At 36.0% G+C, this 26,626-nt stretch overlaps 1 protein-coding gene across 1 annotated transcript in view; it reads left to right on the forward strand.

The window, feature by feature from the left end:
• NUP205 (nucleoporin 205) overlaps positions 1 to 26,626 on the forward strand; it is an 82,691-nt gene that overhangs the window by 12,825 nt on the left and 43,240 nt on the right. The window contains exons 7-23 of the mRNA XM_007466585.1: positions 1 to 117; positions 1,326 to 1,490; positions 5,926 to 6,101; positions 8,753 to 8,869; positions 9,050 to 9,187; positions 11,075 to 11,225; positions 12,270 to 12,475; positions 14,175 to 14,357; positions 15,608 to 15,658; positions 16,179 to 16,388; positions 19,077 to 19,176; positions 19,622 to 19,759; positions 21,129 to 21,318; positions 22,305 to 22,425; positions 24,184 to 24,265; positions 24,540 to 24,704; positions 25,026 to 25,150. Of these exons, the coding sequence (XP_007466647.1) occupies positions 1 to 117; positions 1,326 to 1,490; positions 5,926 to 6,101; positions 8,753 to 8,869; positions 9,050 to 9,187; positions 11,075 to 11,225; positions 12,270 to 12,475; positions 14,175 to 14,357; positions 15,608 to 15,658; positions 16,179 to 16,388; positions 19,077 to 19,176; positions 19,622 to 19,759; positions 21,129 to 21,318; positions 22,305 to 22,425; positions 24,184 to 24,265; positions 24,540 to 24,704; positions 25,026 to 25,150 (2,435 nt within the window). The remainder of the gene's footprint in view (positions 118 to 1,325; positions 1,491 to 5,925; positions 6,102 to 8,752; positions 8,870 to 9,049; positions 9,188 to 11,074; positions 11,226 to 12,269; positions 12,476 to 14,174; positions 14,358 to 15,607; positions 15,659 to 16,178; positions 16,389 to 19,076; positions 19,177 to 19,621; positions 19,760 to 21,128; positions 21,319 to 22,304; positions 22,426 to 24,183; positions 24,266 to 24,539; positions 24,705 to 25,025; positions 25,151 to 26,626) is intronic.

Genomic DNA, 26,626 nt, shown 5'->3' on the forward strand with positions numbered 1-26,626 from the left:
AAAGAGTGACTGTTGAGGCTAATGGCTCGTTGGATGCAGTGAATCTGGCTCTTCTTATGGCACTTCTGTACTGCTTTGATATCAGTTTTATAGAACAAAGCACAGAGGAACGTGATGGTATTGGATTTTGTACCTATTAATACATTTATTTCAAAAATCAGATTTAATTGTGGAGATAACATTTAAGAAGGGTGATTTTTTAACAACTGAGATAAAAATAGTATATTTTATTCCTTTGTGTGTAATTCATCCATATTTGAATATTTAGATATAAGATCACATTTTTAAAGTAATTGCAGCCCCATTAGATATTTCTGTTATCTTTTGAGGTTTTGGAATGGGAACGTGCTAAAGGATTTGCAATATATGTTTGTTGAGTTAGGCATGCCTAATTTACTTGCTTGTTTTTTGTTTTTTTTTAATTATTTATTTGGTTGTGCAAGGTCTTAGTTGCGGCAGGTGGGCTCCTTATTTGCGGCACGTGGACTCCTTAGTTGTGGCAGCTGCTTAGTTGTGGCTCGCCCATTCCTTAGTTGCGACATGCAAACTCTTAGTTGCGGCATGCATGTGGGATCTAGTTCCCTGGCCAAGGATCGAACCTGGGCCCCCCGCATTGGGAGCGCAGAGTCTTAACCACTGCGCAACCAGGGAAGTCCCCCTACTTGCTTGTTTCTTTACTATTCACATTTTAAACCTTTCATTCTAAGGGAGGATAACTATAATTTTTAGTGATATATTATCTTTGACTTTTTTTTTCTGTGAAGTAGGTAAAATTTTCTCTTGGTAACCTTGTAAACACTTACTGCTTAGAACCGAGGATCTCAAAAATGATTCCCACAAAGGAAGCTTATTGCCATTTAATGTCATAAATATTTATAATTATTCCAGCAGTTGTCGGCTGTCCGCTTTTGATTGTATCATCCCCGTCTCCTTTCGTTAGGTGTGTGAGGAGACCAGACATTTCCCACTCCTCTTTGGTGATCATCCTTAGCGATTACAAAAGGCTTATTTAAAATAAAACTACCCCTTACCTCCAATCAAATTGTCACATAGTGTCACATAACAAGCAGTACCTGTGCTTCTCATATAGGAATGCTGCCAGTTAATGCATTGGTCAGATTTCCTGTATTGAATGAAATGAATCACAGAATTAAGTAGATGTAGTCTGTTTTTATGACAGTATACTTATTATTTCAAACATTAATTATAATTAGTCATCATTTTTTGATGGGATTACTCTGACTTTCTGATTCTTAGACATTATTCCTGTATATCAAAAGTGAAAATTTCTCTACTTTGGTATAGTTGTCTATTTTTGTTTTCAGATATGATTCATCAGCTTCCACTGTTGACAGAGAGACAATACATTGCGACAATTCACTCTCGTCTTCAAGACTCACAGCCTTGGAAACTGCCGGGGCTGCAAGCCACTGTAAGACTTGCCTGGGCACTGGCGTTGAGGGGGATATCTCAGCTCCCTGATGTGACAGGTAAACTGATTGTAGGTCATTTTGTTATGAGGAAATGACATATCAACGTTTAACGGCATTTCAGAAAAGGTGTTATCTTTTTCTTTTTTTTTTTGGCTGTGCCGTGTAAGGAAAAGGTGTTATCTTTGACATGTATAAGCATGAGCCTAGGAAGATACCTAGAGTTGTGGTAAATGAAATTTTGTATTGAGAAATACGGACCTTTTCCTATTTTCTTGTCTGCCAAAAGAAATTATTTGAAAAATTTTTTCCCTTTCTTGCAGCCAGTGACAATTCTCTTTTAGCTTCTTTTTTTCCTTAAGAGTTTTAAATTTGAAATGACAGTATAACAATATTTTTTTTTTACATTTTTCTTTTTGGTTTTGTTCACAGACAGACTAATTTTTCTTACATTGTGTCAGATTAAAAACTACTGTTATTTTAAAATACAGTGTATTAGGTAATATTTGGTTCAATCAATAATGGATATGGAATCTGACTTCTAACAATTTGTTACCCACTATAGCATATCCTCTTCTGCTGTTTACGTTCATGTAATTATCATACTAATAGTGGTTTACTCTAACAGGATGAGAACTATGCTTTTGTTGTGATTTTAAGGCCCGAAAATTGTCACTTCTGTAGGTTTTTACGGTAAATCTGGAAAGGTTTATTCAAGTTTACAGTCCATGTCTATGTTTCCTAGTCTTAGAGTGTCAGCAGATTCCAGTATCTTATCAATTGTATGATTCCAGAACATTTTTTTCTCTAGTCTCATGCTGTTCCCAAGTGGGCTGTGGAAAGTTTTTTTTTTAAGTTTTGAAATTTATTTTATTTATTTTTTCTACAGCAGGTTCTTATTAGTTATCTGTTTTATGCATATTAGTGTATATATGTCAATCCACGTCTCCCAATTCATCCCACCACCACCACCCCCCGGCCAGTTTCCCCCTTTGGTGTCCATACGTTTGTTCTCTACATCTGTCTCTATTTCTGCCCTGCAAACCAGTTCATCTGTACCATTTTTCTAGGTTCCACATATATGCGTTAATATACGATATTTGTCTTTCTCTTTCTGTCTTACTTCCCTTGTGTGACAGTCTCTAGATCCATCCACATCTCTACAAATGATCCAGTTTGTTCCTTTTTATGGCTGAGTAATACTCCATTGTATATATGTACCACATCTTCTTTATCCATTCGTCTGTCGATGGACATTTAGGTTGCTTCCATGACTTGGCTATTTTAAATAGTGCTGCAATGAACATTGGGGTGCATGTGTCTTTTTGAATTAGGGTTTTCTCTGGGTATATGCCCAGTAGTGGGATTGCTGGGTCATATGGTAATTCTGTTTTTAGTTTTTTAAGGAACCTCCATACTGTTCTCCATAGTGGCTGTATCAATTTACATTCCCACCAACAGTGCAAGAGGTTCCCTTTTCTCCACACCTTCTCCAGCATTTGTTGTTTGTAGATTTTCTGATAAGCCCATTCTAAATGGTGTGAGGTGGTACCTCATTGTAGTTTTGATTTGCATTTCTCTAATAATTAGTGATGTTGAGCAGCTTTTCATGTGCTTCTTGGCCATCTGTATGTCTTCTTTGGAGAAATGTCTATTTAGGTCTTCTGCCCATTTTTGGATTGGGTTGTTTGTTTTTTTAATATTGAGCTGCTTGAGCTGTTTATATATTTTGGAGATTAATCCTTTGTTCGTTGATGTGTTTGCCAATATTTTCTTCCATTCTGAGGGTTATCTTTTCATCTTGTTTGTAGCCTCCTTTGCTTTGCAAAAGCTTTTGAGTTTCATTAGGTCCCATTTGTTTATTTTTGTTTTTATTTCCATTACTCTAGGAGGTGGGTCAAAAAGGATCTTGCTGTGATTTATGTCAAAGAGTGTTCTGCCTGTGTTTTCCTCTAAGAGTTTTATAGTGTCTGGTCTTACATTTAGGTCTCTAATCCATTTTGAGATTATTTTTGTGTATGGTATTAGGGAGTGTTCTAATTTCATTCTTTTACATGTAGCTGTCCAGTTTTCCCAGCACCACTTATTGAAGAGACTGTCTTTTCTCTATTGTATATCTTTGCCTCCTTTGTCATAGATTAGTTGATCATAGGTGCATGGGTTTCTCTCTGGGCTTTCTATCCTGTTCCATTGATCTATATTTCTGTTTTTGTGCCAGTACCATATTGTCTTGATTACTGTAGCTTTGTAGTATAGTCTGAAGTCAGGGAGTCTGATTCCTCCAGCTCCGTTTTTTTCCCTCAAGGCTGCTGTGGAAAGTTTTTCTTTGGCCAAGTATTTTTAAATTTTTAATAAATAAATATATTTCTTTATTTATTTTTGGCTTCATTGGGTTTTCGTTGCTGCGCATGGGCTTTCTCTAGTTTTGGGGAGTGGGGGCTACTCTTTGTTGTGGTGCGCAGGCTTCTCATTGCAGTGGCTTCTCTTGTGGAGCATGGGCTCTAGGCGCATGGGCTTCAGTAATTGTGGCATGTGGGCTCAGTAGTTGTGGTGCACTGGCTTAGTTGCTCCATGGCATGTGGGATCTTCCTGGACCAGGGCTCGAACCCGTGTCCCCTGCATTGGCAGGTGGATTCTTAACCACTGAGCCACCAGGGAAGTCCGTGGCCAAGTATTTTTTATATTAAAGCTGGTAGATGGCGAATTAGACATTTACAATCATGTACAAATTCTGTTTCTCAGCTACACCTCTTATTCATTTACAAGTCTTATTTCAGTACTTTTCTGGCATAAAATTACTGTATACTTTTAAGTAGCTATGTGATAGTTAATCAAATTCATATACTGTAAATTACTGTACCATTGGCCTAATCTTGAGAGGCACAGTAGAAAATACTATATACTTCACTAGATAAGAATAGGAATCCAGACCTAGTTTCAACTCCTAGATCTTTGGCTACTTAATCTCTTTAGTTTTACATGCTCATACCCTTTTATAATCTTTAAAATTAGGGGTATTATAATGAATGTTTTTCTTTTTTGGGGGGGGGGGGGCTGTGCTGCATGGCTTGCGGTATCTTAGTTCCCTGACCAGGGATTGAACCCAGGCCCTCAGCAGTGAAAGTGTGGAGTCCTAACTACTGAACCACCAGAGAATTCGCTATAATGAACATTTTAAAGTATACATTTTTATCTGTTAATTTATATTTTAAAAATTACTAGAAAAGATGAATAGCTTATATTGCAGAAATGGTCATTTCTTGAAATAATCCAGATGAGTTTTAACAAAGATGTGAATTTTGAAAAATTAGTTCCTACTCTTTTTGTAGACTTCTGGACATTTTATAAAATATGTTTATTACATTATTTTATAAAAAGTGTGTTTTGAATTTTGCTAAACTGATTAAATTTTTATATACTGTTTTGAGACGATAAAACTCAATTTACATTAAGATATTAGTGTGCTTTATTACCTAAGTAAGTAGTCTTCAAGAAATAGTTCTTAATTTCAGTATTTCTGAATTCAAGTGAAGGCTTAGAATTAGTTATTGTTATTAATATTTAATTAATATCAATAATTTTAGTAATTATTACTGTTAGTAATAAAGAATTAAGAAACTATTTTGTTCTCAAGGAGTTTGTATGATATGGGTAGATATGCAGGCTTTATCTCAAAATGCAAAACAACACATAAACAAAAAAAGGGAAAAACCAACCAATCTCTTTTCCTCTGGTTGAGACTATCCTGGTTTATATCTATTCCTGACCCTTTTCAAGGCATTGAAAGTGTACTTTAAGTAACAGAATGTATTTGGTCTCTAAGACAGTGAAGCAGAATAAGCTATTTAACATTTCTTTTTCAAAGACAGATTATCACAAAATTACCTAGTAATTTTTTAAAAAAATATATTTATTTATTCATTTTTGTCTGCATTGGGCCTTCGTTGCTGTGCGCGGGCTTTCTCTAATTGCAGCGAGCGGGGGCTGGTCTTCATTGTGGTGCAGGGGCTTCTCATTGCGGTGGCTTCTCTTGTTGTGGAGCATGGGCTCTAGGTGCGCAGGCTTCAGTAGCTGTGGCACGCGGGCTCAGTAGTTGTGGCTTGCGGGCTCTAGAGCACAGGCTCAGTAGTTATGGTGCACGGGCTTAGTCCCTCCGCGGCATGTGGGACCTTCCCCATCCAGGGCTCAAACCTGTCTCCCCTGCATTGGCAGGCGCATTCTTAACCACTGTGCCACCAGGAAAGTCCCCTAAGTAATTTTTTTATCACTCTTGATGTTATTGTGAAGAGTAGATGGTTTTCTAATGTACTTTTTCTGTAATTCTTTGGGGTTTGTGAGTCAATTGCAGTTACACACTGTCTTATTTTGTGTACAGAACATGTTAGAAGGTTGAGAAGAGATCTGAATTTTGAACCATCAGCAGAATATTTTGAGATATTATAATGTAGCTTAGTAATTTTTCCTCCATGTGCTGTTTTTCTAAATATGTTCCTAGCTCTGGCTGAATTCACAGAAGCAGATGAAGCAATGGCAGAGCTCGCAATTGCAGACAGTGTTTTCCTGTTCCTCACTGAATCCGTAGTGGTGTCAGAAAACTTCTATCAGGAGGAATTTTATATTCGTAGAATCCATAATCTCATTACAGATTTCCTGGCACTTATGCCAATGAAGGTAAGTGTAATAATGTAGGATGAGTAAAAAGTAGTAGAAGAATTTTATAAAATAATTTAAAATTGACTAATTAACCAACTTATGTTTTGGAAACTAATAAAATCTTTTACTGTAGACTAATATTTGGCAGTAGTTGTTATGTTACAGCTTGTGAATTATTTTGTGATTCATGAAAATGAAATAATATAAGACCCATTAACTGAGAACAAGCTAAAAGGAAGAAATATTTGACGTTGAGAATTGTTTGTAATGAGAAGATAATAGGCAAATGAAAATGCTTCTGTGGGGAGAAAATTATTAACTTCATGCTACCCTGGAGAATCAGTGCTAAGGTTGTCTTATTTAATGCCTTTTATACATGATTTGGAAGAGGTATAGTGGAGAATCTCCAGTTTTATAGTTGCATAGATAATTGTTTAGACTCTTAATTACAGTGTATAAATAGACCTCCACATAGATATGGGTAAAGTAATGGGTTTAAGACACTAATGCAAAGTTTGCTTTTTTTCTTTTTTCTTTTTTTTTCTTGATAACAGGGCCCAGGGGCCCTGCCTACATTTAGTGAGATTACATTTGAATAAAGTGCTCGAGCTATAACTTTGATCCAAAAAGGAATTCTTAGAGCCATTTCAGACAGTTCCTACATAGCATATGTTCTTTGTGCCATTTTGTGTCAAGGAAGCCATCAGAGTGGTGGCAGGAAGTAAAGGAGGGGGTAAAGTCCTATAAAACTGCCTTTTGTGTGTGTGTGCATAAAAAAAGCACCCGAAGGGTCTACACTTATAATACCAATGTGCAGTTCTGATATCATACCTACTGAAAAACATAAGGCAAATGGAAAAACTACCCAGAATGGTAGCAAACAAGGAATGAAGTGCTTACTCATGATATAATGAATCAAGTGTTCATTGAGTTTCTCCTGTATTCCAGGTAACCATGCTGGGAATTGTGAAGAAAACAAATAAGTAGGAGATTGATTCCCTGCCAGCAAAGAATATATAGTCTAGTTCAGCGGTCCCCAACCTTTTTGGCACCAGGGACTGGTTTCGTGGAAGATAATTTTTCCACGGAAGCGGGGGGATAGTTCAGGCAGTAATGCGAGCGATGGGGAGCGGCAGATGAAGCTTCTCTGATTGCCCGCTGCTCACCTCCTCCTGTGCGACCTGGTTCCTAACAGGCCACGGACCACTACTGGTCCACGGCCTGGGGGTTGGGGACCCCTGGTGTCTAGTTGGGGAAATGAGATATACACAGAATAATACAGGTAGTAACAGTAAGTAAATGACAGGTATAGACAGTAAATTACAGTGGATTTCTTAGGCTAAGGATAGCTCACTCAGGACTGGAATAGTCAAGGAGTGTTTAACAGGTAACTTGAGACCTCATCAGCCTTGAAGGATGTGATAGATGAACATCATAGAATTTTGGAATAGGAAGAAATCCTTTCATTTTACATTTGTGGAAATGAAGCCTTAGAAAGGGTTAAGGCTTTAACTTTTTCCTAGTTATGAGTCCAGAAGGGACTTTTACTGTGGAAAGATAGTGGTCATCTGGAAAGATAAAGGCTGAGAGGAGTTTGAATAAACAAAGTAATATGTGGCTTGAATAGGGTAAACAATGAACTCATTCACACAATTTTGGGACACTAGAATTTTGTTAATAGATATAGTACTATTTAGGTTATCTACGTCTTCTTAAATGAGCTTTGAAGGTTTGTGTCTGTCAGTGAATTTGTTTCATTCCAGTTATCAAATTGATTGGCATAAAGTTATTCCTAATATTCCTAGTATCATACTTTTTATGTCTGTATGATCTGTAGTGATGTTTCTTCTTTCATCCCTAATATTGGTTAATTTGTGTCTTCTCCCTTTTTTCTTAACCCGGCTAGAGATTTATCAATCTCATTGATCTCTCCAATGAGCCAGCCTTTGGCTTTGTTGATTTTCTTATATTTTCTTTCACTGTTATTGATTTCTTCTTTTATTATTTTTTTCCTCTCTGCTTGGGTTTTAATTTGCCCTAATCATTTCAGTTTTTTACCACAGAAGCTTAGATTATTGATTTGAAACCTTTATTTTTTTCTACTATGGGCATTTAATGTTATAAATTTATCTGTGGTTTGTGTTTTAACTGGGTCACACAAAGTTTGATATGTTATGTTTTCATTTTTACTCTATTTAATGTATTTTGTAGTTTTCCTTGAGAGTTCTTTGATTGCTAAGTTATTTACAAGTACATTGTTTAATTAGCAAATGTTTGGGGAGCTAGTTTTGCTCATTACATGACTATAGTGGTGGTATTAGTAGTTAGTAGGTAGTACCAGGGATGCTAAATGTCCTATGATGTTTAGAATCATCCAACCTAGTGAAGAAGTATCCTACCCAAAATGTCAGTAATTGAGAAACACTTTAGTTAAAATTAACTTATCTGTAGTGGAAAATGCATTGAAGTCTTAAGATACTATAAATTATGGTTAATAATATTGCAGTAAAATTCCTAGCATATTTCTTCACATTATTAAAGTGGAATAGATATTTAAACAATATTTTTCTTTTATGTAATCACTTTTAGACAGTTGCCTGATTTTCTCATTTCATTATTATTAACCCATATAATAAATTTACATATAAACTATATAATAAATTTAATAGGTGAAGCAGTTGAGGAATCGGGCAGATGAAGATGCTCGAATGATTCACATGAGTATGCAGATGGGCAACGAACCCCCCATTTCACTTAGAAGGGATCTGGAACAATTAATGCTCTTGGTAAGTTGTTATATTGGATGGACTATCATCTCCCTCTCTCCGTTATTTTTTCCCTACCTTTGGAAAATTTCAGATCTAATATCTTAAATATACAAGTGAATTCAGTAAAAATGTAAATTTTTATTTAAAAGTAATTTGAGTTACAGGCATTTTCCCACAGTCTTTGTTTACTGTTTGCAGATTGGTGAGCTATATAAAAAGAATCCTTTTAATCTGGAGCTTGCACTAGAATACTGGTGTCCCTCAGAGCCTCTTCAGACTTCCACTATCCTGGGTTCTTACCTTGGGGTGGCTCATCAGCGACCCCCTCAGCGCCAGGTGAGCTCCTAGTTTTTCTACTTTTGTACTCTGGGATGGTAACTGGAAATCTTAAAAACATGAAAAATGGTATTTCCTGATGTTATCGCTGTTCGTGCAAATGAACACTATTGTAACCTTTAGACATTTATACTTTTTCCTTTTATTTAAGGAAATTGAAACTCTTAAATTGATCTGATAATTTTGGAGTTTATATAGTCAGCCTTTTATTAGATACTAGCTATGCATCAAAGCATTAGACACAGAAAAGTGTCTAGTTTCTTTATGAGTCTCTTACTTGGATTTAATTAGTATTTATTAACTTACTCTGTCCTCTATAGGCATGACAAAGAATATACATCATTCTTAGCAAGTTGAGGAAGATAGGAGAGGTAAAAATACTACAGGAAAAAGGCTTAGAAGTTATAATTAATGACAGAATGCCTCTGAGTCAGTAGATAACGTAGGAAAAAGTCCATTTTCTATCCTGTAGTAACTAAAGGATGCTGTGCAGCAGCAAATCAGATGGATTGCCATATCTGTCTTCATCTCTTTGGGATTTTCTGTTCTAGATGTTTTCATGCCATATAATACAATTTTCATTTATGCTAGCTAGAGTCTAAGATCAGGACCCCCCCCTTTTTTTAACTGTATTTCTTACATTTATTGTTTCACTTTTTTCCATTTAAAAAGTTTTGGAGGAGGGTTTATTGAAACTTTATGAATATTAAAAGAAATTTCCATTATGAAAATTTTCAAACATATGGAAGAGAGAATAATTATAATAAACACCCAACATCTTAATTTATTTTTATTATTTTTACAGCAAATGCCCCTTTCCATTTAATCATTTATTTACTGACTGCGTTGCGGTATGTGGGATCTTAGTTCCCAGGGATCGAACCTGTGCCCCCTGCAGTAGAAGGGTGGAGTCCTAACCACTGGACTGCCAGGGAATTTCCCCAGAAGAATTTCTTTCTTTTCTTTTTTTTTTTTTTTGCCTTGCAACTTGTGGTTCCTTAGTTCCCCAACCAGGGATTGAACCTGGGCCCTCAGCAGTGAGAGCATGGAGTCTTAACCACTGGACCACCAGGGAATTCCCCAACATCTTAATTTAATAGCTGTTAACATCTTGCCATGTTCACTTCCACTCTTGTTATTTCTACTGCTTTTATTTTGCTGGGTTATTTTAAAGTAAATTATAGGCAGCATGACCTTTCACCTCTCATTGGTTAAGTTAGTATCTCTTAAAAATAAGGATATTTTTCTGTATAATCATAAAATTGTTATACCTAACAGATTTAACAGTAATTTCCAGAGACCTGTAACATTTTTGGTTCTGAGTTCCAACTAATTAGTCTGAATAATATGTTTAGTTGTTGATAATAGATTTAAGGCATAAGCAAGAGAACAGAGAAATCTAAGAAGTAGACTTAGAGAACAGGAGTGTAGGAACATGTATTGGCCAGAACACAAAACAGAATATGTTTAGGTTACTATAAAAAGTTCTTTCAGGTTCCTAGATCTTCATACTAAATTTGACTGGGATTTAGGAACTCTGGGTTCTAAGTGTACCTTTGAATTTGCTAGTTAATTTTAAATGAGTAAATTTCTTCAGTTGTTTTACATATTTAGAATGTGAGTAGTCTTATGTTTTGTGACATTAAGATGTTTATAAAAATGTACTTTATGTTCACAAAGATACTCTATAATTGCATTAAATTGCTAATGACAAACTTGAAAATGCAATTTTTCTTAAATAGAATACCAGATTATTTTGTCTTGGGTGGGGAGTTAAATGAGAGTACTTAATTCATTTTAGTTCATATGTAGTCTTTATTAGCTAGTCCATGTTGGCTTAAAGTTAAGATATGCTTTATGTAAACTGTTGGTTTTTCCCTATTTCAGGTTGTCTTGTCAAAGTTTGTTAGGCAAATGGGTGACCTGTTGCCTCCAACTATTTATATTCCTTATTTGAAAATGCTCCAGGGATTGGCCAATGGGCCCCAGTGTGCCCACTACTGTTTTAGTCTACTCAAAGTCAATGGTAGCAGTCATGGTAAGAAAAATGTAGTTGTTGTCTAAGTTAGTTGTGACATTCAGTATCCTTCTACCTATTAAAGCATATTGGTTATATGTGCTAGGTTCTACTGGGCGTATACGTTATTTTTATAACAGAGAGAAGCCCACTGCTGGTTTTATGTATGGCGATGCTTTGATTATGGTCTCACAGACTGGAGAGTTACCATTTGCTTTATAAAATACAGTTCAGTTTAACAAATTAGAATTAAGATACATTTTTAAGAACACATCTGGTGCTAAAAGCAAAATATACACCTTTGCTACATAAGTTTGATTTCTTTATCTTCATAAGTCCGTATTTTCAAAATTTCTGTTCTTACAGTTTTTCTCTCAACCCTCTCCCAATTTCCTCACTTAATTTTCAGACTCGAGTCTGGTTACACCAAAAATAGTGCAAAAGGGAAGAGAAAGAAACATTTATTAAACACCTCTGTCAGGTAGATATTATTACTTCATTTTTACACGTGAGGAAACTGAGGTTTAGCAAAGTTAAGTAATTTACCAAAGGTCACAAGTCACAGGGAAGCCATGATTGGAACTGAGATCTGCCTGGCTCCAAGACCTATGTTTTGACTATTCTGTCAAGCCTTCCTTGTCTTATCTGCTTGGCTTTTGCTCTCAGTGCTTGGTATGTAATAGAGTACTGTAATTTGCAAATCTAGATTGTAGTTCTCTCTCTCTTTGGGAATTTAATTTAAGCTCAACATTTGGGAGCTACTCATGGGAAAAGCAGCCCTGTATAGTTACATGACAACACAGAGTACTGTCCTGGATTCGAAGTAGGTAACTGACATCCAAAGTAATTTACCTTTGTGTTACATGGGCACCAGCCAGTTTTAGTCCCAGGGATAAATTGATCCAGAGTTTAGTTTACAGAGTGTTTCTAACCCATTTTCAACACACAGCTTATCTAGGACAAAGGCAAACAAAGTTTATTGTTTTAAATTTATTTTCTTCCTCCATTTCCAAGCAAATGCTTAGACAATTTTGAAAGGAAATTCTATGCTGTGTCTTTTTACAGTTGAAAATATTCAGGGGGCAGGCGGCAGTCCTGTTTCCTGGGAACATTTCTTTCACTCCTTGATGCTTTACCATGAACACCTCCGGAAGGATCTTCCGAGTGCAGATAGTGTCCAGTACCGTCACCTTCCTTCACGTGGCATCACCCAGAAGGAGCAGGACGGGTTGATTGCTTTTTTACAGCTCACATCTACCATCATTACTTGGGTAGGTAACTCACCCACTGTATGTGAGAATGTAACTTTATTTGTGTTCTAACACAATGGCATTGTAAGGAGCCCCCAAGTTTCCTTATAATGCTTAGAGTTTATGAGTGATAAATTTAGCATATATATTTGGTGTTCCTTTTTTTTTTTGTGTGTGTGTGGTTAGTATTTTATGCTATTCTGTTCTTAAGTTCTTTGTTTCTTCACCTTTAGAGGGTATAGTTCTGGTTACCCCTGCTTACTGCCATAAATGTGTATGAAAATAATAGCCTAAGCCTGAAAGAAAATAATCAGAAGGGCAAATAAGAATAAGCTGTTAGATACACATCCTTCTAGAAGGTTTCCTAGCATAGGTGTGGATATATAAGTTCTTGTGTATATACATATATATATACACATAAAGAGTATTTTTAATTAAAAAGAAAATTTACTGAATATTTTTTCTCTCATATATATATATATATATATATATATATATATATATATATATATCATATCTTCTTAATCCATTTATCTTTTGATGGACAGTTAGGTTGCTTCCGTATCTTGGCAATTGTAAGTAATGCTGCTATGAACATTGGGGTGCTTGTATCTTTTCAAATTAGTGTTTTTGTTTTTTTCGAGTATATACCCAGGAGTAGAATTGCGGGGTCATATGGTAGTTCTGTTTTTAGTTTTTTGAGAACCCTCCATACTCTTTTCCACGGTGGCTGCACAATTTACATTCCCACTAACAGTGTAGGAGAGTTTCCTTTTCTCCATATTCTCGCCTTTGTGTTCTTTTTGATGGTAGTCATTCTGACAGGTGTGAGGTGGTACCTCACTGTGGTTTTGACTTGCATTTCCCTGATGATTAATGACGTTGAGCGTCTTTTCATGTGTCTGTTGGCCATCTGCATGTCATTTTTGGAGAAGTGTCTTTTCAAGACTTCTGCCCATTTTTAGTCGTGTTGTTTGTTTTTGTGATGTTGAGTTTTGTGAGCTATTTATATATTTTGGATATTAACCCCTTATTGGTCATATCATTTATAAATATTTTCTCCCATTCAGTAGGTAGTCTTTGTTTTGTCGAGGGTTTCCTTTACTGTGCAAAAGCTTTTAAGTTTAATTAGGTCCCATTTGCTCTTCTAGTTGTTTCTTTTGTTCACTAGAGCAAAGCTAAGTTCCTTAGTCTGACATTCTCTCCAAAGGATAGGAAGAGTGTCTTCTAACTTACTGGTTTTCCCAGTAATGCTAAATAGTATTAAAGGTCGAAACATAAAGTTTGTAATTATTTCTTGTTGAATTAAAATGGAGTGATACTTGATACCGTGTGTGTGTATTTCCATTTTTTTCTCAGTAAAGGACAAGGTATTTTATTCATTCATATCTAACATAAGAAAAGATGTTAAATGCCTATGTAAGATTTATGTGACCCTGGAAGACTTTCTCTGTTTGTATGTATTATCTTCCATTCTTAGAGCTGTCAAAGTAATTCTACAAAGGCTATCTTTTCTCCATTTTTTACACTGACTGAGCTAGTGATCTGATTTGATCTACTGGTAGAGTTCAAGCATTTGCCATAGGCTTATCTTTGTTTTAGTATGTATTAAGCCTATGAATACTCAGTGTAAGTGTTAGCAATTTAGATGATTACTGGTCATTTTTCTTAGCTTTTGAAAATGGAAAGTCTCTCTTGTTCTTTTCAATTCATTACTCAGAGTGAAAATGCTCGTTTGGCACTCTGTGAACATCCTCAGTGGACCCCCGTGGTGGTGATTCTGGGACTCCTGCAATGCAGTATCCCTCCTGTATTAAAGGCCGAACTACTGAAGACACTTGCAGCGTTTGGAAAATCTCCTGAAATTGCTGCTTCTCTCTGGCAGTCGTTGGAATACACTCAGGTAGTATTATGAGCTCTCTTATTTACATTATTACAGTTTGGAAGTGAGATTTGATAATATTGTACAAGCAAGTGCATCCAATTGAAACGTATAGTATACCACGAACTTCACAGATAGAAAGTTATGATTTTGGTACTAAGCATAGCATCAGAAACTAACAGGCTTGGGTTTTTCTCTTGGATCAGCTGACAGCTTCACTGGGTTACTGGAGCCTGGTTCTTCTCTTGGTTTTTCAGTGTCTGTAAGATTAATAATAAATTCCTCAGCTCTGCCTTTGACACTAGGCTGATAGAAGCCTGCAGAAGCCATCTGGACTCGTGAGATCTGGGGGATGCCTATTGCTTTGCTGCTTCCTTCTGTGCCCTTCCTGTCTTACAGCAGACGAGTGGAGTGTCTCTATCAACTCTTATTTCTTTAGTTATAAGCCCTATTGGAACTTTTATGTCAAGATAGAGTTATTCTATATGTGGTAAAGTAAAAAAAGGAAAATAAGAATGTGCCCTATAGAGATTTTTCTAGTGAAATGGTTAGGAGGAATATATGTTTGTCTTAGAAATAATACCACATAAGGGAGCCTATGATTCTGACACATTGGTAAAGCTACTGTTTTGAAGCAGTATTCTAGTTGTTTTGTGACATACGTGTCCTGAAGATGTTAATGATACTTTATAAAAACAAAAATTAAGGGAGTTGGTGTGTGCTGGAGGCTTGGCCACTTTTAGTTTAGTGTTGATACTTCATGTTTTCATTCATGAGTGTGTCAGTACTTATCATTGTCCTGAGTGCTTCTTTATACCTAAGATGAAGTGTGTTTGGGTGAGGTTTCACCTCATAGATCCTTTTAAGGTTCATTCCTGGAATATCTGAGAGGAAAGTTGCTGAAAACACATCTTGTGTGCACTTAGAAATTACCAGTTTTCTGAAGCCCCGGTAATTGGAAGTTCTCCCTGAACCTGGATCATAGATCCTTTTAAGGTTCATTCCTGGAATATCTCAGAGGAAAGTTGCTGAAAACACATCTTGTGTGCACTTAGAAATTACCAGTTTTCTGAAGCCCCGGTAATTGGAAGTTCTCCCTGAACCTGGATGCAATTACTAATGAAAGTTCATCAGAGACTTCTCAGTTGTCATTTCTGATCAACATTGTAAGATGTAGAATGTGGTGGGTGTTGTATATGACTATTATTGCAAAGCTGCTTCTTTTCATTGATGAATGAGTGTTCCTAACATCTAATTCTTATTATTTTAAGGTACTGCAAACCGTAAGAGTTCCAAGCCAGAGGCAAGCTATTGGTATTGAGGTAAAGCTTTCCTTTTAGTTTAAATGCTATATTCATACATTCACATGATAAAAAGACTAAGAAAAAATATTCTTAACCCTATTAGGGTTCTGTAATTTTCAACTTTAATGTATTTTCATTTGAGGGTTTTTTGTGTTGAAATGGAGATGAAACTTTTTATGAAAGAAATCAAAATACTTTTGGTTTCAGAGTTGGAAAGGCATGTTAGATGGCAGCCATCCAAACTGAAAGTTTGGTTTGAACTCAGTTTAATTAGGCTACTTGGGTCAACCCTAAAGTGAGAAGTTACTTGTTTTAGTTTCTTTTCTTCTCTGTACGCTCCCTTCCTCTTTTTTAAAGAAACATTTAAGGTTTCCATTTTTAACTTTTGTGTCTTTACCTCTAAATAAAAAATGATAATATCTGTGGGTCTTTGGGTGTGATATTATACCGATATTAATGAGTTAATGTCTGAAAAATGCTTTGCACTTTATAGCTGATGGTTTTATGTTACCTAATTTCCTTTATTTTTCTTTGGAAGGTGGAACTAAATGAGATAGAATCCCGATGTGAAGAATACCCATTAACTCGTGCCTTTTGCCAGCTAATTAGTACCCTGGTGGAGAGCTCCTTTCCTTCTAATTTGGGCGCTGGACTGCGGCCTCCCGGCTTTGACCCTTATTTGCAGTTCCTTAGAGATTCTGTGTTTCTCCGATTCCGTACAAGAGCTTACCGGAGAGCAGCTGAAAAGGTTATGTTCCTAGAAAAACTTTTGTCTCCTTACTCATTTATTGCTGCTTTTTCTTTTATTAGAGGTACAAGATGCTATAAGCTCATTTTAGCTTTTGAAAGTTAGTAAAATTCATAGTCTTATACTGACATATCCATGGTCTGATTGGTTTATATGCATTAAAAAATAAATTAAGGCATTAAAACCAAAGCAGTGACTTTTTAGTGATCAGTAGTTTAATTGATATGAAGTCATATTCATTTAGATCCTTAATTGGACAAATTTTGACCAAAATTGAACCAAAAGTGTTATACCTTTGGCAATTGGAAACACTATCCTTTATTGGGATGATTTTGGTTAGGGATTGAAATAAGTTTAAACTTGCACACTAATTTCTAATGATTAGTAGCACTTCTGGGTTGTGGAGTCTGGTTTAGTGGAAAGGCATATTGTGATTCATTAGGTATGTTTGCCGTGGATAGCGGCTGAGGGAGCACTGACATTTATGTACATATTTGCTCTGGTTGCAGTACACTCACAACTGAGCTAAATGTATATATCAGCTTATATAATTCTAATATTACTGTGAGGCAGGTACTATTAATATTCCCATTTTACAGATGGAGGCTTAGCAAAGTTAAGGAACTTGCTTAAGGTCCAGGACCAGGATTTGAACCTAGGACTCTGATTCTAGATCCAAGCTCATAACCACTAAGCTATGTAAGAAACCCTTCCAGGTTCTGATGTAATTCACTTTAGTCTATAATACTGTTTATTGGTTCACAGACTACCCTTGGATATATCTTGTAGGGACATTTCTGCTTTATTTTTATAGTTTGCTGTTTTTGAATCTGTTGGGTTTATTTGTTGTATTAATGATTATAAAATAATATAGTTCATGCTAATTTGGGAAATTAGGAAAATATAGAAAAATATATGAAGAAATTATATCACCCATAATCCTGTTGCCAAGGGAAGGTTAACTATTATTCTTTTTCTTATGCATATCTACTTAAACTGAGATAATGAGCTGCATTAGCTTATATCCTTTTTTGGCCACTAAACATAGTATTATGAGGATTTTTTTCATGCTCTTAAAGATTCTTTGAAAACAGTCTTTTTAATGACTGCATAATCATTACTTGTATCTAGCATAGTTTATTTTTCATTGCCGTATCATTGGACATAGTTTGTTTCTAATATTTAGTCCCAAATAACTGAAGTTTATTTTTCGTCAGTTGCCTTAGAAGTTTTGCTTCTCATGTGGTAGAAATAAACACTGAGAGGGGTATACATTTTATTGAAGCCCTAGAATTACCTTATTAACATATGTTTCCTTATTGGTTGAAAACTGTAACAGCAGCCATGCCTCATTAATAGAAGTCATTTCAGATGGATAATGGATGCTGATAATTGCAATCTCTTCAACAAAATGTTCTGATACTTCTTGGCATTTCTTTTAAATATCTTATTTGCCTTTTCTTACAAAGGTCATTATGACCTAAGGGTTTAGAGCTTTAGTCAGCAACTTTGTTTCCGTGTTTATTATTTTTCACCCATGTATTTCTATATTTCTAGCACTGCTGCTCTTCCCAGCTACCATTTATTTCCCCACATATTACCCTAAGAAATTTTCCCTCAATTTTGTGAATTTATTTCACTAGGAAGTCTTCTTAAGGTTTAACTTACATCTTTGTATTTTAGAACACTAGCTTCTCAAAAACAGTGCTTTGGATTGAGATAAATAACTATAAACAGAGTGTTAGTGGTGATAAGCATTTTTTATTTAAACAAATTATTTTGAAAAATTTGGAAAATAGAGAAAAGTAAATAATTTTTAAAAAATAATTTTAAAATGATTATCTCAATTCTCAAAATCAGCTGTGATAAAATAATGTGCAGTGGAAATAATGACTAAAGTAATATTTAAAAAACCACCATGTACAGTTACCAAACTCAGCCTCATTAAAATTCTATGCAGTGGATTTTTTAAACAGTTTAATTTTATTGTCTGTACAGTTATATATATTTTCCCTTTGGCATAAATATTTTTCCTTGTTGTTACTTAGCTTTTAAAAACATTTTGAACAAAGAGGTGATAATGAGGTCATTTGGGGGAAGCCTACCAGTGATTCTTAACGTTTTTTTTTTTTGATTCTTAACTTTGGCTAGAGCCATGAACACTGGTCTGGGAATTAGAAGTGCAGGGCTGGACCTCCAGCACGTTTGCTTCCAAGCTTTATGGTCTTGGGGATATCATTCACTGCTCTGAGCTTCACTTGCTTCACCTGCAAAATAAGTGTTGATTAAATGAGATGATTTCTCCGATCCTGTCCAGCTGAGATTCTTAGAGAAACTGAAATATTTGACACTTTGGAGAGATGTTCAAATCTGGTGGTGTTTAATTATAAATTGACTATGGCTAGATACTGAGTGCTTTAGATATATTAACAAAGCCCAAATATCTGCTATAGAAATGTTTCTTTTAGACTAATGCTTTTACAAATGTTTTACCTTGAAAAATTAACCAATCCATTGTTCTTTAGCAAAACAAAGCAAAATGAACTGGGATTTCTATATTGCTTAGCATAAATAAAGTAGAAAGGGGACTTCACTCATTTTCTAGAGAAAAGTAGGAGGAATGAAAAACTTAGCAAGGTTATCACCTTGAACTGTTACTGCTACTGAAATATTTATGTTTTTCTGTAGTGGGAAGTCGCTGAGGTTGTTTTGACGGTGTTTCATAAATTACTTGGAGATTATGAACCTCAACTTGAAGATTTTGTAGACCAGTTTGTGGAACTACAAGGTAACTTAATTCTGTCACTTTCAAACAAGGTGTCAGCTATTTATAAACCTATTTATAATTGATAAATTATTATATATAAGCTATAAATTGTTTCTGGTTATAAGTTAAATTATAATTTTACGTTTTTTGGTGCATTGTTTAAGTCATTTTGATTGTTCTGAGCAAGATAAAATAAAGTAAAATTTCACTGAATGGAGGAGTAAGAACATTGCCTTACAGATTCTTTAGTGAGTTAACATATAACATGTGAACTAACTGCTATGTGCAGATCAGCTCTTTTGGAAATTACCACTGTATATAGTTGGTGTCACTGTCTCTAAATTGAAACTTGCCTTCATGTGTTTAGATACCATTTAATTTACAAATCTCACATATTTCATAGAAATCAAGGGTGTGACAAAAATACTAATTCACCATCTTTTGCACTATGTTATGTTCTATTTAGGAGAAGAAATCATAGCCTATAAGCCACCAGGATTTAGTCTGATGTATCATCTTCTGAATGAGTCACCAATGTTGGAGCTTGCTCTTAGTTTACTGGAGGAAGGCGTTAAGCAGCTTGATACCTATGCTCCTTTCCCTGGTATGTGCCTGAATGTCTTCATATATTGAAAGCAGTTTTGCTGGTTTTGTCTTTTGTAAACTGAAGGTTTGAAGTAGATGACCTCTGAACTTCCTTTCCACTGTAAGATTCTCTCTCTGTATCTACAGTGTTGTTTTAGTGAGTCATACAATGAAAGTATATTAAAAGTGAAAGCAGACTAAAGTACAGAGACTCTCATTATAACTGCCTTATTGCAGGATCTTTGGTAGGTAATCATAATTATCTCTTATCACTTTAACATCTTTAACATGTCTAACTTTAAATTTTTTAATTTAATTAATTTAATTAAATTTTAATCTTTGTTTTGTTTTCTTCACAGTATTTGTAAAAGTCCTTGCTATTGAGTGTGCTACATAGTGTTCAATACATTTCATTTACTATTACTAGTAGTTATTATAATTTATTGAGTGCTTACTATGCATTTGGCAATTTTTTTTTTTTTTTGCCGGACGCGGGCCTCTCACTGTCGTGGCCTCTCCCGTTGCGGAGCACAGGCTCCGGACGCGCAGGCTCAGCGGCCATGGCTCACGGGCCCAGCCGCTCCGCGGCATGTGGGATCTTCCCGGACCGGAGCATGAACCCGTGTCCCCTGCATCGGCAGGCGGACTCTCAACCACTGCGCCAACAGGGAAGCCCCGCATTTGGCAATTTTAAAAGCACGTTACATGTATTAATACATTTAACCTGTACAAAAGCCCTATGTGGTAGATGATATTATTTCCATGTAATGAATAAGGAAATTGATGCATAAAGAAGTTTCACATCTTTTTCCAGGGTCAGGGCTGTGATTTGAACTTAGGCAGTTTGGCTCCAGAGCACATGTATTTTCAATCTGAATGGTGGGATTATAGGTGACTCTTGTTTGTATTTTCTGCTTCTTTATTTTCCAGATTTTCCACAATGGTTATGTACTATTTTAAATCAGTTTCTTGGCCTCAGCACCATTGGCACCTTTGGTAGAATAATTCTTTAATGTAGAGGCTGTCCTATTGTCCTCTACCCACTAGATGCCTGCAGCACATCCCTTGTTGTGACAACCTAAAGTGTCTCCAGATATTGCTATATGTCCTCTGGGGCCAAGCTCACTCGCATCCGAGAACCATTGCTCTAAATAATCAGGGAAAGGATACAGGAAAAATTACTGAGAAGCCATTGCATTAAAGTAATCTGAGTCACAAAAGTTACCATGACTTGTCTGGGTGAGGAGTCTTGTAAAGTTACTGCTGAAGGTTTGAAAACTTGAGGTCTTTTTGAATCTGGAACTTGCCCTTTATCTTGTTTTCCTAAGAATTGATTGTGAGTTTCTAAGATTCATGTAGAACTTTCTAACTTTGATTTTGCTCTATAGGGAAGAAACACCTGGAGAAAGCAGTGCAACATTGCCTTGCACTTCTCAATCTTACTCTGCAAAAGGAAAACCTCTTTATGGATCTTCTAAGAGAGAGTCAGCTGGCTCTAATAGTCTGTCCTTTAGAACAGCTATTGCAGGGAATCAATCCCAGAACTAAGAAGGCTGATAATGTGGTGAACATTGCCAGGTAAGTTCCATTTGTAGGTAGAGAAATGATGAAATGAATGAGATGGCATTCTAGCTTTGATTTCCAAATCTGGTCAGATCCCTAATGCATCGCTTAAAATTTTTTTTGTCTCATTTTATTATTATCTTCTTTTGCTTCTCTGATTTTAATTACTCTGAACCTTATAATCTTTCTCTTCTTTTTAACTTACTCTTTTTTTTTAAGTGCATTTAAAAAAATATTTATTTTATTTATTTGGTTCACTGGGTCTTAGTTGCAGCAGGCATGCTCCTTAGTTGCAGCTTGTGGGCTCCTTAGTTGTGGCATGTGAAGTCTTAGTTGCAGCATGCATGTGGGATCTAGTTCCTTGACCAGGGATCGAACCCAGGGCCCCTGCATTGGGAGCACTGAGTCTTAACCACTGTGTCACCAGGGAAGTCCCTTTCTCACTTACTGTATGTCCTAAAAATTTCTAAGTACAAAATGACATAATCTTAATATTGTTTGTCTCCTCTTGGGAAATTGGATGTTTGGAGGATAAGACTGGGGAGCAAACTTTCCATTGTATAATCTGAACTTCTGGTGGTTTGCTGGCAGTGCTTGATGTTCCATGACTTGTGGAAGCATCTCCCAATCTCTGCCTTCACCTTTACATGGCATTCTCCCTGTGTGTGTGTCTGTGTCCACATTTCCCGTTTTTATAAGGATATCAGTCATTGGATTAGGATTCTCCTTGATGACCTCATCTTAGCTTGGTTAATTATATCTTCAAAGACTCTATTTCCAGATAAGGTCATTCTGGGTTTGGCTATCAACATATGAATTTTGGGAAAACATGATTCAACCTGTAACAGGTTACATCTAGTTAGAAGGGGAAACCTTTTGTCTAATTTACCCAAAAGTGCTGTATGGGTAGGGGAAGCCCTGATCCTAAATGTTCTGTATCAAGAATAGTAAGAAGCAAAAATTTCATCACATAGTTCCTCAAATGTTCTCTTGTTTTAAAGATACCTATATCATGGCAATACTAATCCAGAATTGGCTTTTGAAAGTGCCAAGATCCTCTGCTGTATCTCTTGCAATTCCAATATTCAGATAAAATTGGTTGGAGATTTCACACATGACCAGGTAACTGATTTTGTTGTTGTTATTTTTTGGTGTTTCCCGAGTACATCTTATTCTTGTATGTGGAAAAATTCTGAGAGTAAGTATATTTGTATATGATGGATGAAAGCCTACACATGTGCTGGGCTGTGATTTGTGTTTGACGATAATACCATTCCCAGTTATATACTATAGTATGTGATTATACTCTATATTATGGTATGTGACTGTATGGCCTAATGAGACTGTTGCTACTCCAGGCACATTAAAGTGATTATTAGGTTTGTAAGTGCAACTTCTGTTTGTTTTTTGCATCCTTTGTTTCACCCTTCCTCAGTGGTGAGTGAGCCTCTGCAATTCTGATTTCACTGTTGTGAGTTGTCTACTTCTTTGGCTTTTTGGTGACCCATATTTGTGTCACTTCATTTGATACACTGGAGAACGTTTTTAGATGTTTTCCTTTTTTAGTCCAATTTATAATAGTTCTCTTTCTATTCACTGAATAGCTATAATTGGGGAATCTGCTATTTTTCTTTCTCTTCATAGAAATTTGTCCTTTTGTATTTTATGCTGGTAATCACTGCTTTTGCTAGTTGAAGAATATTATTGTCTTTCCGTGTTTTGAAACAGGGACTCTTCTGGCATTCTGGGTGGGACAGATCTTCATTTTATGTGTAACTGTCCCTCAAATTGCAGGACTCTTAGCATCCCTGGTTCCCTGCCACTGTCTGTCAGTAGTAATCTCTGGTTGTGATGACTCAGAATGCCCCCACATATTTCTAAGTGCCTTCTGGAGTGGCAGTACTTCCCAAGTTGAGAACCATTATTTATAGTAAAATATAGATGTCTAATCTGGTTTTTGGATGAAGTTCATGAAACCACATAATTAATTAGGGGATGTTGAATGAAGATTTTCAGTTTGCTGGCATTCATTTGAGTATGAATTGTTATTACCAATTTTAGCATCCTGCTAGAGTTCTTGTTTTTTATTTGTTTGTTTTTTTTTAAGTGTATCTATTTATTGTATTTTATATTTTTGGCTGCGTTGGGTCTTAGTTGTGTCACGCAGGCTCTTCGTTTCGGCACACGGGCTTCTCTCTAGTTGTGGCATGCACGTTTTCTCTGTCTAGTTGTGGTGCACGGGCTCCAGAGCATGTGGGCTCTGTAGTCTGCGGCATACAGGCTCTCGAGTTGAGGCGCGTGGGCTTAGTTTCCCTGCAGCATGTGGGATCTTAGTTCCCCGACCAGGGAACAAACCTGTGTCCCCTGCATTGGGAGACGGATTCTTTACCACCAGACCACCAGGGAAGTCCCCATAGCATCCTGCTAGAGTTCTTAAAGGAGGTAAAGTAGTATCTAGTCTCTCAGCCCAGAAATATAAAACTGCTGTATGTGTACATTTCTAAAAAGAGAAGATGAGAATTTTATTTTATATTTTAGTTAAGATCTGATAGCATTGAGTATATAATGAAGAAGTTATGAAATAGCAATTTAATGTTATTTTTTAAAAAAACTAGTTTGATTCTTTGGGAAAGAAAATTAGTGAAGCAAGTTTTAAAACCAGTAAACTTTAAAAGTTTTTGTTTCTTTACTATAGCAAGCTAAATGGCACTCAGTTAAGGAACTCAGTTTTATATTAATTAAAAATGTAACTAAAACCTAAATACTTTACTTGGAGCGGATTTGCCTTTTTTCTTTATAGAAAAATGTTTATAAATATATATCATATTTATCATAGTTTCTCTAATATTTAGTCATTTTAAAATCTTTATATGACTTCAGAGTGTAAGTCAGAAGCTGATGGCTGGATTTGTGGAGTGTTTGGATAGTGAAGATACAGAAGAATTTGTACGTCTAGAAGAGGGTATGTCTTAGATTAACATGTATGTTTTTTATTTTATGTGAATGCTTACTGTAAAGAAAACTGTTGAATGTCTAGTGGTGATGTAAGAGGAATTTGAGAATTTGCTAGCGTAAAAGTATATAAGGCTTTTGGGAAACCTCTTAAATCTGAACTTAATGTAATGGCTAATCAAGTAAACTAAAACTAAAGAAACATGGAGGCTTGGGATACAAGTTTTATATTTTTCCATTTGATATATGTTAACTTTTCATTGTTTTGTGATTTCCACATTAAGGATCAGAACTTGAAAAGAAATTAGCTGGAATCCGTCATGAAACAAGAATCCACATCTTGAATCTTCTCATCACCTCTCTGGAACGCAATCCACCAAATCTTGCTCTCTACCTATTGGGCTTTGAATTGAAGAAACCTGTCAGTACCACAAACCTACAAGACCCAGGTATAGCCATAAGACACATAGGCATTTATTTCTTTTCATATTTATGTTGCTAAATGGTCATTTATTGAATTCCAGGCTCATGGGATAATTCACTGAAAGAAATAAATAATGTATGAAAGGTAATGTGATGGGCCAATCTTTAGGACTTATATCAAGTGTGGACAAACTAAGCCTTGAAAAGTTAGTATTTAATAAATTTTCTGTATCAGTATTTGAAAGGACGTTTATGGTAGGGTATATGTATATGGAATTTAAGTTTTATAAAGTTTTTAATGCAGAAATTTGAAAAGAGAAGCTGAATTTCCTTTTGGTTTTACGCAGGAGTGTTAGGTTGCCCTCGGACCTGCCTTCATGCCATCTTAAACATCTTGGAGAAGGGAACTGAAGGGAGAACAGGCCCAGTGGCAGTGAGAGAATCTCCTCAACTCGCTGAGCTGTGTTACCAGGTATACAGAGGGCTGCACTTTGTAGCACTTAGGAGAAGAAACTTAATTAGATGCTTGATTCCATTGCAGATATGAAAGTATAGCAGTATGACTGAATTGAAATGAGTTTCATTTAGCGGTTTGACCAGTCTTTCATTTATGGATAAAAATTCTGTAGATCTACATGATCCTTTATGTTGATCACTTGAAAAATAAGGGAAGTTGGATGCATTTAGACCAGATAATGTGGGAACTTTTCAAAGATGCTGTGTTTCAAGTTGTTTCTTTTTGGTGATGAGAGTAGTAGATTTGAGTCAGAAGACCTCTGGTTCCTATCTCTGCCCCTTAACTAGCTACGTCACCTTGGGCATGCCATGAAACTTCTCTGAGTTTTTAAATCTGTGAAATGGGCTGTTGTGAGACTTACATGAGAATGCAAGAATGTAAGTGAAAGTACTTTTTAAGAACCATATAAATTATGCAGCCCTATGTAAGGTGGTAGACAGTGAAATTAATGTAAGTTTAAACTGTAATGAGAACTGTTGTCTTACTTGTGTTTTATTCTTTTATTTCTTGTTTTATTCATTTTATAAGTATTTTAAGAACTAGGCTTTATAAGATACGACTAATTTCTCAATTTAAGTGACACCCTGATTCTCATTTTCGTGATAAGAAATGCGTCATTAACTTCTAGTAACATGGAGATTTTTCTTTATTATTTTCCTGTTTTTCTTTTTGTAATTCTTTACTGTTTTCCTCTATCCTCTGGCTATCCAAACAACCCTTCACTTCTGAGTACTACAGCTAGGTCTTCCTGTGAATCCCTTAATTTGGGAACAAACTTGATGTATATTTTAGCACAGTGTTACAGATTTTGATATATTTAGGTAGAAGCAATTGATAAGGATAATCATCTGAGCTAAAGGAGTTAGGCAGGTGAAGTAAGTGAATGAAACCAGATTTAAGACAAATAGATGGGGAGGGGAGGGAGAGGATAATCTGGCAGACTGGAGAGCACATGCCCTGCTACTCAGCCCCTGCTCATTTTTACCCTGTTGGGATGCAGGCCCTGGTTTGCCAGATTCTCTGCTTTTCGAAACACTGTACTGGCCAAACAAAACATGTCTAAACCAGCAGTCCGCCAGTTTATTACACGTGCTCTATGACTTTGCTACTCAAAATGTGGACCAGCATCATCAGCATCACCTCTTGGAAGCTTGTTAGCGCAGAATCTCAGGCCCCACTCCAGACCTGCTGAGTCAGAATCTGCATTTTAACAAGAAGCACTGCTCCATTTTTAATGAAAGAGGCTTCCTTTACCTCTAGGTTTATTTATTTATTTGTTTGTTTGCTTGTTTATTTATTTATTTAGGCTGTGTTGGGTCTCCGTTGCTGTGCGCAGGCTTTCTCTAGTTGCGGCGAGCGGGAGCTACTCTTTCTTGCAGTGCGCGGGCTTCTCATTACAGTGGCTTCTCTTGTTGCGGAGCACTGGCTCTA

Source organism: Lipotes vexillifer, unplaced genomic scaffold (genome assembly GCF_000442215.2).
Source record: "Lipotes vexillifer unplaced genomic scaffold, Lipotes_vexillifer_v1.1 scaffold71, whole genome shotgun sequence".
In the NCBI taxonomy this organism is placed as follows: domain Eukaryota; kingdom Metazoa; phylum Chordata; class Mammalia; order Artiodactyla; family Lipotidae; genus Lipotes; species Lipotes vexillifer.